Source organism: Triticum aestivum, chromosome 3A, assembly GCF_018294505.1.
Source record: "Triticum aestivum cultivar Chinese Spring chromosome 3A, IWGSC CS RefSeq v2.1, whole genome shotgun sequence".
Classification (NCBI taxonomy): Eukaryota; Viridiplantae; Streptophyta; class Magnoliopsida; order Poales; family Poaceae; genus Triticum; species Triticum aestivum.
This window is the reverse complement of record NC_057800.1, coordinates 722,239,696-722,254,412: the sequence shown is the minus strand read 5'-3', so window position 1 is coordinate 722,254,412 and position 14,717 is coordinate 722,239,696. Positions and strand designations below refer to the sequence as shown.

The following is a 14,717-nucleotide window of genomic DNA, read 5'->3' as shown; positions in this document are numbered from 1 at the left end:
CAACAAAAAAAAATCAGGTGTGAAAGAAACTTTGAAAAAGAGCATTGTCAAGAACTGATTTTTGCGCGGGAATATCATTTTCACAACAAAATTTTGCAAGCAGCTAGCACACAACAACATCTTAGATAATAAAATAACATTTTTTAAAATTTCTTCAGTATTTTTTTTATAACTCTACTATTCATCGGGAGCATATAAGCCTCGGCTCAATCATGGATATCCGTAAAAGGCCACTACCTTATTGTGTTTTCTAAAAAAAATGTTTGCACCGCAAAAGGCTATCTTAGTGTGTCCTTGAAAAAACAATAGTAGTAATTTTTCTTGATGATGGGCATGTCGTGACCAACATAAGTTGATCCAGCAACCAGCTTGATGATGGACATGAGCCGAGTCACACGTCATGAGATAGTTCGAAACAATATGGATGTGTAAACAACACGTCATGAGATAGTTCGAAACAATATGTACGAACTTGTGAGGTGGAGTGCATGGCTAAGTGTTCGAAACAATATGGAGGTGTAGCTAAGTGTTCGAAACAATATGGATGTGTAAACTGCAGCCTGCGGGCGGTGAAGCCATCCTTGCTCATGAGCAGTCGGCCGGCGGTGGACAGAGGGAGGGGGCGCATGGCTGTGCTGCGGAATCGAGAGCCCGACGTGTACACCTTTTGAGGTATTGTTTGATGCCACCCACAGCCATGAGCATCGACCTCATGTCAACGAAGGTCCGCCAGAGGCATATCACCAGCTCAAACTAGTCGACCATGGGGGAGTGTAAATTCTCGATGCTACCACGTAGCTTCACCTACGCCATCCAACTTTCTGTTTTTATATGCTCCCTCCGTTCATTTTTGTAAGTCGTTTTAGACAACTCAAAATAGGTTGTTTTGCACATTGTCTGAAATGTCTTCAAGATCTTATAAAAGTGAACAGAAGGAGTAGTAAATAGCTCTTTTTCATTTTTTAGAAAACAAGAGAACATTTGACCTTGAAACTTTGCAGGTCAAAGACACACAAGTGGCACTCATAAAATGTTTTCGGTTTTTTCTGATGCAACATAAAATACTCAAATTATAAACTTCAAACAAGATTCATCAATTTAAATATTTATTTATGTTGCGTCAAAAATATCTATTTTTTTACCCATGATAGTACTCGTGTGATGTTGACCTGCAAAGCTTCTAGTTCAAATGTTTTCTCATTTGAGAGGGAACCAACTTAAAAAGTTTGGACGCACCAATTTGATGCAAGAAATAGATGGTCAGAATAGAGGTTCTTTCTTACACGTCTCAAGCGACCAGTTTGTATCCGGAATTCCGGATCCAACTCCAATCGACTGTGCATATATATAGATCGATCGAAGAACCGCACACAACGAAAACAAGATCGACGGAGAAAGATGGAGGAGGCGGCGGCGACGGCAGTCCAGCTCCCTGACGAAGTGCTCCGAAAGATCTTCCTCCTCGTCAAGGACACGGTGGCCCTCTTCCGCTGCGCCACAGCGTGCAAGCGGTGGTGCAGTTTGCTCGTGTCCGACCCCTCCTTCCTCCGCCGCTGCTTGCCGGAGGACGCGTGCCGCTCGTCGCCTTTCCCCGGCTTCTTCGCCCAGCAACGGCGCCCTAGAGGGCTCCCCGAGCCGTGCTTCGTCCAGGGGCCCCGTCCGGTGTTCGGCCTTCTCGACTGTCCCCGCCTTGTCGGCTGTGCCGACTCCGCCGTGCCGTTGACCTCTCGCGGCGTCCTCCTCCTCGTCCGCGTCGGCGACCTACCAGTCCTGTGCAACCCGTTGACCGGCAGGTTCAAATCGCTGCCCCCTCTAAAGCTTAACTACGGTTCTTCCAATTACTCCACCGGGTACGCCATCCTTACCGCCACGGACTGTTCAAGCTCGGAGGACGGCGACGGCGACGGAGACGGAGACGAGCTGTCCTTCTTCAAGGTTCTCATCATGATCATCCAGAAGGACACCATGCAGTACCGTCTTCACACGTTCTCGTCGGCCGGTGACTGGGGATGGAGCACGTGCGCCGGCCGCGTGAACCACAACCTGTGCGCGCCGCTCTGCCAGCAAAACGCGGTCGTGTGCGGTGGCGCCGCGCGGTGGTTCTTCTGCAACAAGTCAGGCTTGCACTCGTTTCCTGGTTTGATGTCAGTACCAAGACCGGCGACGTCTCCACGGCAAAGCTACCGATCGTGATACCACGAGACCCCCTCAGCCCCAAAACCCATGACGAGCCATACTTTAGCCTCGACGCCGAGGGGAGGCTCACGTTGTTCTCGCTGCAGCTAGACTGCAACCAGCTGGATATCTGGACGTGGCACGATGACGGAAGGCCCGTCCCTACTTTGTTGAAGCTAGATCCACCGTCGAAGAAGAAGAAGAAGACGAAGGCTGGACGTGGGGTGGAGTACGCGTGCTTGGGGGAGAAGAACGGCACGTTGCTCATCAAGGACGATCAACAGCGCGTCTATGCTGTCAGTGTCAAGACCGGGGTGATGCAGGAGGTAGCAGATTGTCCGCGCGGTGGCGTCGGCCGTAGAGAGATTGTGCCCTTGGAGATCGATTGGCCGGCGCTAATTGTTTCTCGCCTTCGAGAACTGGCCATGGAGTAAGATTTTATTAAACTTGTTTCTTGTGCACTGCTAGGTGTGGCTTGGATGGTTGGATGGATTCGTGAACCATATGTTTATTATGAAGATGGAGCGAGTTGCATGATTTGTAATCATATAGAGCAGTTATTTAGTGTTAATGTATTCCTTTTGTATTGATCACATTGTGTAGGCATGAGATCACCTCCCGATTGTATTCTGACTCGGCAAGGGATCCCTCTTGATCTTCCTTGATGGTCAAGTATTGTAACCTATATATTGTATATGGAACCGCCCCATGGTGTAACATACTTGTCGGCGAGTGGGTCATGGATTCCGGGGCCACTGTCCACATGGCTTCCGACCCCGCTATGCTTCATCATCTCACCCCTTCAACTTCTTCTTCCATAGTAACTGTGGGCAATGGCTCCACCTTGCCTATCTCTCACACCGGTCATGCATCTCTACCCACTTTCACCCGCACACTCCTACTTAACAATGTTCTTCTTGTTCCTCATATTGTCAAAAACTTACTCTCTGTTCGACGCTTCACGATTGATAATCTTTGTTCAATAGAATTTGACCCCTTTGGCTTTTCTGTGAAGGACCTTCGCACCAAGGCCGTGATTCTTCGCTGCAGTAGCTATGGAGACCTCTATGTCTTCCCATCGTCCGTCGTCAGTCATCACGCCCATGGACTCCTCGCCACCACCTCCACTGAGCTTTGGCATTGCCGCTTAGGTCATCCCGGACGTGACGCTATGTCACACCTTCATAAACAGTCTTTTGTTTCTTGTAATAAAGCAGCCTTACGTATTTGTCATGCATGTCAACTTGGCAAGCACGTGCGTTTGCCCTTCGCTAGGTCATCTTCAATAAGCGTTGAACCATTTAAGTTGATACATTGTGATCTTTGGACATCAGTAATTCTGGTTTTAAATACTACCTCATCATTGTTGATGATTGTTCACATTTTATGTGGACCTTTCCCCTTCGACAGAAATCCGAAACCGCTGCCATACTCATAAACTTTGTTGCCTATGTCCGCACTCAGTTTTCTCGTCTTCTCGTAGCCATGCAGGCCGACAATGGCACCGAGTTCCTCAACTCCACCGTCACCACCTTCCTCTCCGCTAACGGTATTCGTCTCCGCCTTTCTTGTCCCTACACTTCTGCCCAAAACGGAAAGGCCGAGCGTGCCATTCGTACGATCAATGACGTCGTTCGCACCTTACTGTTCCAGTCATCCATGCCGCCCTCCTATTGGGCCGAGGCACTCGACACCGCTACCCACCTAGTCAACATACGCCCCTCCCAAGCCATAGACTTCGTATACCCTACATCCGTCTACACGACACTCCACCTGATTACACCGCCCTTCGTGTCTTCAGTTGTCTATGCTATCCGAATCAATCCGCCACCGCTAAGAACAAACTCTCCCCTCGCTCTCTAGCATGCGTGTTCATCGGCTATCCTAGCCAACACAAGGGCTACCGTTGTCTAGACCTCGTCACTCGGCGAGTTATTGTTTCTCGTCACGTCGTCTTTGACGAAAACATCTTTCCCTTCTCCTGTTCTAAAGACCGTCCACAAAACTCCCTGTCCGCCCTTGATTTTTTACTGGATCTAGCGGCCACCACCCCCAACCCACCCGAACCCATTATGCATGGCCGCCCGCAACCCGCTTTGCATGGCAACCTCACACCCCCTCCTGCGCCCCCCGCGCCAGCTCTTCCCCGCCCGCGTAGCGCGCGCCACCACACTCCTCGCATGCCTCCTCCCTGCTTGCTACACGCGCGCCCACCCACGCCTCCACCCTGCCCGCTGCATGCGCGCCTCTCTCACCAGCCATCATGCATGCGCCCACATCACCCGCCATGCAAGGTGAATCATCACCTTTCCCCACGCCGGCTTCACCCAACAGCCCGCCTCCAAGCCCAACGAACTCCCAGACTATTCTGACGGCCCCTTCCCTGTCTACCCACTCCACGTCTCCTGATTCATCGCCACCTGTTGTGATTCACCGCCCCCCATCTCCTTCTAACACACACACCATGCTCACGCGTGCTAAACGCGGCCTTTTTCAGCCCGTTGATCGTCTCAACCTAACGGTGTCTCACTCGACTCCCTCCCTTGTTCCCAAAACATACCGGGGTGCTCTTCATGATCCTCACTGGCGTCGTGCCATGCTCGAGGAATTTGATGCTCTTGTTGCTAATGGGACTTGGTCACTCGTTCCACGCCCTTCTCGTGCTCATGTTGTTTCAGGGAAATGTATCTTCAAACACAAGTTCCACGCCGACGGCAGCCTTGCCCGCTACAAGGCTCGATGGGTGGTCCGTGGATACTTTCAGTAGCCGGGCATCGACTTCGACGAGACATTTAGTCCGGTCGTCAAGCCAGCCACGATCCGCATCGTCCTCAGCCTTGCCATATCCCAGGCATGGCCAGTTCACCAGCTCGACGTCAAGAACGCCTTTCTCCATGGCAATCTTGATGAGGAGGTCTATTCTCAGCAACCCCCGGGATTTGTCGACGCCCGCTTTCCCGACTACATGTGCCGTCTTCACAAATCGCTCTACGGTCTTAAGCAGGCGCCGCGCGCTTGGTACCAGCGGTTTGCTATGTTTGCACATCAGATGGGATTTGTCGCCTCCAAGTCGGATGTTTCCTTGCTCATCTACAAGAGCGGCCACGACATCGCCTACATTCTTCTCTATGTGGATGACATCGTCATCACCGCCTCCACGGATCGGCTCCTTCGTCATCTCACTCAGCAGCTCCACTTTGAGTTTGCCATGACGGACCTTGGCGCCCTATTCTTCTTCCTCGTTATTTATGTCACTCGGACAACGTCTGGCATGGTGCTATCGCAGCGACAGTATGCGTTGGATCTTCTCCATCGTGCGGGCATGGTGGACTGTCATCCATCCTCCACTCCTATTGATGCTAAATGCAAGCTCTCGACACAGGATGGCGCTCTTCTTGCAGATCCAACGGAGTACCGCAGTTATGCTGGAGCACTACAGTATTTGACGCTCACACGTCCCGACATTGCACACGCTGTTCAGCAGGCTTGTCTCTATATGCATGCACCTCGCGAACCGCATCTTCATCTGGTCAAGCGTATCCTTCGGTACATTAAAGGAACTCTTGACCTCAGCATGCATATCTCCCGCTCGTCATCGGCATCTCTCACGGCTTACTCCGATGCTGACTGGGCCGGATGCCCAGATACCGGACGCTCTACATCTGGATACTGCGTTTATCTCGGTGATAACCTAGTTTCTTGGTCCTCTAAGCGCCAAACCACGGTTTCTCGCTCCAGCGCCGAGGCGGAGTATCGTGTCGTAGCTCATGTTGTGGCCGAGTGTTGCTGGATACGGCAGCTTCTCGGGGAGCTTCATCATCCCCTCACGACTGCCACCATAGTTTTTTGTGATAATGTCAGCACTGTCTACATGGCTTCAAACCCAGTTCAGCACCGACGTACCAAGCACATCGAGATCGACATTCACTTTGTTCATGAGAAGGTGTCCCTTGGAGAGGTGCGGGTTCTTCATGTCCCTTCGTCGCATCAGTATGCTGATGTCATGACAAAAGGCCTCTCGTCGCAGCTATTCTCCGAGTTTCGTTCCAGTTTGTGCTTACTTCCCTATGACGCACAAACTGATGGGGGATGTTAAAGTATTCCTTTTGTATTGATTACATTGTATAGGCATGAGATCACCTCCCGATTGTATTCTGACTCGGCAAGGGATCCCTCTTGATCTTCCTTGTTGGTCAAGTATTGTAACCTATATATTGTATATGGAACCGCCCCATGGTGTGGCGTGACATACAAAACATACTTGTCTTCTTTTAGGTTTCTTGAACCCATGAAGCTATTTGTGTTTTTGTATCCTCCTAAATATTTAGCACTTGTACCAATAATAAGTATGTTGTGCCTTCCGTAGTTTCAACATACAATGGGCTTTGTTGTATTTCCTCTTTTTTCTATTTACTAGCAAACGTGCCCGTGCATTGCAACGGAAGAGTGAACTTTTTTTTTATCCGAGCCACTATTTTCATTACGATTCAATTTGACTCTGACTCGTCATATTGATGGCGTGCACCTACGACCATACTCACACAACATCTGGGTGGTGCCATTTGACACTGAGGAGGCTGCATCTATAAATTAACTTTATTTAAGAATGCATATATGTATCACCGTCACATGCAACAACTGTAACATAAATTAAGATCTTATTTACCAGTTCCAATGATGACTATCACACTAATAGTTTGGATTTTTTTCAAAACAAACCTTCATGTACTTATGATGTTCATGAATTTTATAACTGTATGTGCATCCTATAAAAATTGTTTGTGTACTCACTTAAAAAGTTCTGTTGTCCATTGGTAAGTATGCGTGCGGATTTCACCAAGAAAAGGCACATACGTAGGGTCTTAGATTATGAAACATGTACAAATAGAGAACACGATGAAAGTATAGCATGCCCAAGGATCATATTATTTTCCTTCACTCGCTCCTTGCCAACCAGCACACAATATTGTGTATGGCATGTTCATTTGCAATACGGATCCCCACCGATACGAAATAAAGACGGATCATGTGTCATTGATTAACATTGCACCCTAATATCCATTTTAAAAATAATGAACATGTAAAATAATATCATATTGAAATTCTACACATTTTTCTAATCAAATTCCATATATAACATGTTAAATTTTAAGTTACGGTTTAAAAGATATGGTTATTTGATTTTCTTTTATTTTTAATAGACTGTGGGGTGATTAATGCAGACTTCAGGGGAGGGGGTTATGTAAAACTGAAAAAACGATTCACTATACCACTTAAGTATGAACCGCGAGTTAATTAGCATAAAAGACAGGGGGTTTTGTGTAAATACAGGAAAAACGATTCGTACTGCCTCAAAGAAGGACTGTGTGTAAATTACTGGGAAAGGAAGGGGGTTTTCTGCAAAATATGATATGACGGACGACCAGAAGCACTGTTCGCTTTATTATTAGGGGTAGATTAAACGTAATGTTAAAAAAATTGATGTTAGATTTTAAACATGGCAAATCGAACGCTTTTATGAAAAATTATGTTGTCATGAGGGTGACAATTTCCTTTAGCAAGCAATGGCAAATCCTGCCAAATCATCGCTTTCTAAAAGAATTTGACACGCTCATGACAACATAATTTGCCATCTTAGGTGTTTGATTTGCCATGCACAAAAGTTTGATGTTCAATTTGTAGCGAAATTCTATATTAAATTCTTTTGGTGTAAGATTTTATGATTTATATCAAAACAAGAACAAGTAATAACTCGTCGGTCTTCAGGGCGAGCCACCATGAAACCTCAGGGTTCTGTTCAACACCGACTCCAACAACTCGTCTCAAATCCCTAGATGTATACATGCATAGAGCACCATCATCTTGTTGAATATAAAAGCACTCCGAGTGGTTCTCCTCGGACAGACGCATGCGGCCACCGAACATGTTTACTCCGTCCTTCAACGTATTGATCCTAACTTTTAGATGTCTTTTTGCAATCAATCTAAAAAAAATTCAAACCGGGAGGAACCATATATATAGAGGGAGTGTGAGTAGTGCGTACGGTGAACCATTCATATCATGCGGGGGTGGTTGGGGTGTGTGTGTGTGTGGGGGGGGGGGGGGGTCACCACCTTAATTCCACGTATCATTAAAAAGTCCTGGAACAAAAGTTACAAGCGGGGGCCATGAGAGAGTTAGGGAGTGACAAATACAAGGGGATGGGGCAATTAGAGTTTGGCATACATTCTGTTACTTCAAAATAGCACACAAGAGTGAAGACATGCCTCAAATACCCAGTAGAGCTTATGCAACACCTGCTTCAACTCCCCTTTAGATCTCAAGAATTTCAGGGGGAGGGGGGGCTTGCTTTACTTCATCGAAAAACTTTCACCAACTATCAACATATGATTATTAATAGAGATCCGGATCAATAGTTTCGAAAACTTGAGAGTTGGAGTTGTCCTAATTGCTCATTTTCTTTTCCAAATTAATGAGTTCTCCGCACTTCCATTTCTCAACGAAACTGATAATATGACATAAGTATGGATTGTTCCTCAGGACGGTTCCAATGAGAAGGGGTTGGTACAAGGGCATGGCAGGACAAGTGTGAAAGGGGGTGAGGTGGGAGGAACAAAGTGGTTTACTATGGGTTATGATGAGTCATGGTCGTGTTGGGTTTTGGTGGTACCACGCGAGGTGGGTTTTGGTGCTGACTGGTCATCGGGCAAAAATATAACCGAAACCATTCATTAAATCAAATGTGATATAAAAATCATGCTTTCTCAAAAGTCTATCGAGATATTTACGTTGTGCTTCATTTTCGAGGTCTGTATTGAGATATTTGTTGGATGCTTTATTCCATATGTCCTTTTCATGATATTTAATAGTACTAAAATATCGGAGAACATGCATTTATCTTCTTTAGTATGTAGTATTTATTAAATGGGAGTTGGACAATGTGATGGTTCATCCAAACTTCCCTATCCATTTTCCACCACAAAAAAAACTCTAAAAAATAACAAACTAACTCAAATAGAACTAACCACTCTTTTACAAAGAGATCAACAAAAATTGGGCAAACTATGCATGTCTGTTGAGCTTTGAACTAGCAGTGCTAACTTAGCACAATCAAATATATATTATGTGTCGATAGCAAAAGACACTCATATTTCCTAGTACCCTCTTTTATATGTAGCTTAGATTGTGGAGGCATGCATTTTTATAGTTCTTTTTAGTATTCTTCATATCTGAAAAGACTTACTCAGTGAATTTTGTTTCCAAATATTAGTTTATCAAAAGTAAACATTAAAAAAATGCTGCAAAATATAGTTTGTATTTAGTGAAATTTATTTGAAACAACATGTATTAATAGTCTGAACACTAACAATGTATTGTATTATGTTCAACAATAATGTACCGTGTGTAATTCTTTTAAGTGCAATAGAAAACTATAAGTTCTTCAGAATTTACATGAATTGGTCGAATGCAAAACATAGTTATAGAACAGATAAATAAGGGATGAGAAATAAAAGGACATCCAAATAATTAATATTTTTAGAGTATTTGATTTTTGATAAACCGACTAATAATACCATAAATCTCCTCGACAGTATTTGTGGCGCCAATTAGTGTTTGCAACACATATATTCTAGCACGATCGATACAGGTACACCGATCAATGGCTTGCTTATTTATTTCATTTTTTATTGAGGTGCAACACTCTAAAAAACTGAATATCCGTTTTTAAAATTTAAAAAATGTTCACAAACTTAAATAAAATTATGGATTTGAAAAAGGTTTGTGAATTAAATAATCTAAATTAAAAAATATTCGAAGATGAGAAAATTATTCTTCAATTTGAAAAAGGTTCGGGATTTTAATAATGTTTTTACAAAAATGAAACAAGTACACCAATGTAAAAATTGGTGACGATTTTCATAAAAACCTCATGATTTTTTAGAAAAAGTTCATGAAATTTAAAATGGAAAATGAAAATAAACTAGCAGAAATGGTAAAATAAAAACGATCAGAGGCTTGTACAAGCTTCATAAAACCAGTCCAAAGCTACTAGAAACTTCACAAAAAAAGAGCTCAATCTCCAAATGATTCGGTCCATTTTCGTATCAGGTGTGTGCGCTATGTACCAACAATCCTATAACCCTATAAGCGTAGAATAGGGATTTCATCGAAGAGGAAATCATGCTGGGGGAGCTGAGCCGGTCATCCGGGTCGTGCCTGGTAGGCTGGCCTATTAGCACGGCGGCACGACATTAGACATGCTAGGCCTGGCACGGGCTAATCGGGTCGTGCGAGGCACGTCACACGCCATGATCTGTGCTTGGGCCACTAGTTTGAGCATGCGGGCTGGCACGACACGTATATCCTTTTGATGTTTTTTTTAATTATGTATATATAGCCGTGCTGTGCCTGGCACCATTAGCACGGGCCGAGCCGTGGCGGCCCGTTTAGCCATTCTGTTCGTTTGCAGCGAGCTAGGACAGGCGCAGATTTGGCCCGGTCCATAATGTTCCAAGCTGCACGAGCTCACCTCGCTGGAGCAATCATCCGGTCGGCTGGACGAGCTCAGCAGCCGCGCGAGATCCGCACGCCGAAATCCCCCAGATCTCTCTCCTTCCCTCGCGCGGCAATGGCATCGGTGGACGCTGGCGAGGGGCAGGCAGCGCCGGCGCCCAGGGCCACCGTCTCACACGTCATCTTCGACATGGACGGCCTCCTCCTCGGTACCCGCTCCCCACTCCCCCTTCCCCCGCCTCCCTCGATTCTTGGTATCCGGACCGGTTCCTGGGCTGTCGGTAGCTTCTTGGATGGTTGGATTTGGTAGCTTCTTGCACCCTATTGTTTCCATTGTCTTGCCTGATTCCATGGCTTGGTGCGGACGGGCGCAGACACGGAGGGGTTCTACACGGAGGTGCAGGAGAAGATCCTCGCGAGGTACGGCAAGGTGTTCGACTGGTCCCTCAAGGCCAAGATGATGGGCAAGAAGGCCGCCGAGTCGGCGCGCATCTTCGTCGACGAGTGCGGCCTCGCCGGCCTGCTCACCCCGGAGCAGTTCCTCGAGGAGCGCGAGGGCATGCTGCAGGAGCTCTTCCCCTCCTGCGCCGTCCTGCCCGGTTCGTTTCTCCCCTTCTAATGATAGAAACTCTTTGGGTCGTTTATCTGTGTATAAGTGATGTGTCAAGCTTTGTCACTTGTCAGTGGGTGGGCAACTGAATTGCAGGTTTAGTTTAACATGACTTGATAATCTGTTAGATGGGGAAAACAAGTAAAGGAATTTGAGCTGTAGAAGATCCTTTAAGTCGATGTAATAAGCTGTTCAGTAATTGCTTCGGTTGCTTTTGTGGTTGCTACAATCTCTATTACTAGTTTAATGTCACATGGCAGAAAAATGAGGAACTGAAAGTATTAAGGGCATGCCTTGCCAATTCATTTGGCGTGAACCTCTGCTTTCAGTTTTTACCACACGATGTACTAATATAGGCTGCCCAAGACAATATGCCACCTTGTGCTGATGGCACTCGGGCCATGTTCTTATGTACTACTCCCTCCAATCCAAAAAGCTTGTGGCTCAAATGGATGTATCTAGCACTAACTACGGAGGGAGTATAATTATACACTATTAAACCAATGATTTAGAACGGAATTTAAGGGATTTAATTCTGGGTGTCCTTTGTTTCATGAAAATGTTGGTACTTGGTAGCATGAGATCTATCTTCAGTTGATATAATATAATCAGACGCAATCATTGATTGAACATACTGAAAGAATCTCTATACTGGAAGGTAAAAAACATTCAATATTTTTCCCCGAGAAAACGCAAAACTTGTGCTTCGACGCATTTATAGAAATAATAGTTGCAACTGTATAAGACTAGGCTGAAGCAACTGACCACTCAAGAGAACATAAAATCCACCATTTGGACATCATTTATTTTCCTACTCACTGCTATATTAAAATGTATCATGTGGTTGTCTTTCTTGTTTATTTGAGCTGTTTTTGGCACATAAATGACTTGGAGTAGCATACTGATTACATATATGTATATGATATTGCTTATGGAGTTATGGTGGATAATGAATCGTTTGTCTTGCAGGGGTAGTACGATTGATTCATCATCTCCATGCAAACGAAATACCTATCTGTGTCGCGACAGGGTAATTTCTCTATATTAATCACTTGGCCTCACTGCACTCTTCTTCGTTGCTCTTTGTTCTTTACTAAGTTAGAATCATTTATTTATGGTGTCTTTCAGATCCCATAAACGTCATTTTGCACTGAAGACACAGAACCACCAGGAAATGTTTGCCTTGATGCATCATGTTGTCATGGGGGATGACCCAGAGGTGAAGGCTGGCAAGCCATCTCCTGATATTTTCCTTGCTGCCATGAGAAGATTTGAGGTATTAGAATTATTGTTTTAGAACTTCTGTAATGTTATTGCTATGTCCTTCAGAACATTGTGCACACTCTTTCTTTTCACCTGATATGATTGCCTTGTATTTGTGCTTTTAGGGTAATGTAGAACCAAGTAAGTGCTTGGTCTTTGAAGATGCGCCATCAGGTGTAGGAGCAGCTAAGAATGCTGGCATGTAAGTGACAACTGCAGTTACACAACTGTGCCTTTTGGCTACTGGGGCATGAAGTGCAAACTATGTTTTTTTTCCTTTGCAGGTATGCAGTGATGGTCCCAGATCCGAGGCTGGATGTTTCGTATCAGAAAGATGCTGACCAAGTCCTCAGTTCCCTGTTAGATTTCAACCCGACCGAATGGGGCTTGCCACCTTTTAAAGAGTAGTGGAAATTGAGGAGGTTCAAGTGAGTAACAGAACATTGGCAGGTTGATTTACATATGCAAAAGCTGGAATTGTGATTAGGGTTAGTGGGTAACCATTGAACATTCTTGCTGTGTCTGATTTGGTGATAGCAAGCTACTGCATATACTTCAATAAAGACCCTCCCATCAATTTTGACGTGTGCCTAAACTATTTTTTTTCTTGAAACTTTGTTTTATGTTTATTGTATGATTCTTCTAGCAGTGATATACCTTAGGTATTTGAAGAACACCTATCTCGTACTGTGTTTGCTTACTGTTAGCTAAGGAGACAAGTACAGTTTCGGTATGTCCATGTCTGAAACTTGAACTTAAAACTGAACAAAACATTGTGAGCAAAAATTTAGCAGACCTGAAACGTTGCAGCATAAGTGTGTGATGCCACATATTTTCTGGATAGAACTACCCTAGTTCTTTGGAATATTTGCTAAAGTTCAAGCAATAAGGTGAATATTATGCAGCATGGGCCCTGCTGTTTCATTAAAATAGATAACAAAGTGAAAATGACATGCAGGAACGAGGAAAGGAGAAATAAGCATCATTTGCCCACCAGCTACAAAATATCATCACATTATCATAGGTTTATTGCTGAAATTGTCCTCATCTTATGCATAAAGAATTCACAAGAATATATATAATATACAGGTACAAAAACCTCTCCAATCTTACAAAGAAAGGAAAGAAAAAAGAGGAAAGCATGAAGCTTGTAGAACATTAGATCTTAGTCCTATGTCAGTAATCTTTCATTGATACACTTTTTTAATCTACTGATGAACGAATATTCTGGCCCATGAATCTTATGTGTCTTGGGAATCGTCTCTTGGCACACATCCCTCAAATATTTACCTTCTGTCCACAAAGCCCTCGGCCTTTGAACTGATCCGATTTTGCTGTTTCTGCATCCAAAAAGAAAAGGATTGATCGACCCAGCTCAGTATTTTGACCGAATAGTCAACAACAAGTCGCAAAACTATCATTGAACATCACCAAACTTGCAAGAAACCAGGGAAGGGTGCAAGACCTATTCCTGAGCCTGTCATGACAATCACCACTGAAAGATCGGCAGGAAGTCTCAAGTTTGATTGCCTCACAGAAGTTGGAGCCAGTTGTCCTCCGACAAAAGTTGAAAGTGGCTCACCAGCTATTGGCTGTGTGAAGCACACTGTTTCCATTGGTGGCATTAAAAAGCCTAGGAAAAAATCTTGATAGTTTTTCTGCTTGAATTATTATTGTTAGAAATGATAGGTTTGTTCTGGAATGTCAGAGGAATTTGGCAGGATATCAAAAAGAGATTTGTTAGGGATTTAATTCTGGAAAGAAAGCTGGATTTTATTGGTTTACAAGAAACCATTAAAGCTGATTTCACTAAAAATGAACTACATAATTTGTGTGGTGGAAAGAATTTTGTATGGAATTGATCACCTCCTAGAGGTAGATCTGGAAGTATTTTGGTGGGTGTTGATGATGATTTGCTGGATGTGGTACAAGTGCAGATTGAAGTTTACTTTGTTAGGATCTTGGTGTTTTGATAAAATTGTGAAATTTCGTTGGAACTTTCTTACTATATATGGAGATGCTCAAATTGATGGAAAATCTGCCTTTTTAGCAGAACTGTCCAGGGTGTATCATGATAATCCCCTTCCATGTTTGGTGAGTGGTAATCTTATTAGGAATAGCTCTGGAAATAAATAAAGCAAGTGAGAATGAGCAT

At 44.4% G+C, this 14,717-nt stretch overlaps 1 protein-coding gene across 1 annotated transcript; it reads left to right on the top strand.

Annotated features, from left to right (window-relative positions):
- The first annotated feature begins 10,659 nt into the window (after positions 1-10,659).
- LOC123063494 ((DL)-glycerol-3-phosphatase 2) lies at positions 10,660-13,139 on the top strand. The gene is made up of 6 exons (XM_044487293.1): positions 10,660-10,898; positions 11,064-11,288; positions 12,269-12,329; positions 12,428-12,575; positions 12,688-12,764; positions 12,847-13,139. Exons 1-6 carry the CDS (start codon positions 10,682-10,684, stop codon positions 12,968-12,970), a joined length of 852 nt encoding a protein of 283 aa, XP_044343228.1. The 5' UTR covers positions 10,660-10,681; the 3' UTR covers positions 12,971-13,139.
- Positions 13,140-14,717: the final 1,578 nt, after the last annotated feature.

Bases quoted from the DNA above. Each gene is read 5' to 3' on its own strand.
- LOC123063494 (XM_044487293.1), top strand. From the start codon at position 10,682: ATGTTCCAAGCTGCACGAGCTCACCTCGCTGGAGCAATCATCCGGTCG. The intron at 11,289-12,268 runs GTTCGTTTCTCC...TTTGTCTTGCAG, and splicing joins CTCCTGCGCCGTCCTGCCCG to GGGTAGTACGATTGATTCAT. The intron at 12,765-12,846 runs GTAAGTGACAAC...TTTCCTTTGCAG, and splicing joins GCAGCTAAGAATGCTGGCAT to GTATGCAGTGATGGTCCCAG.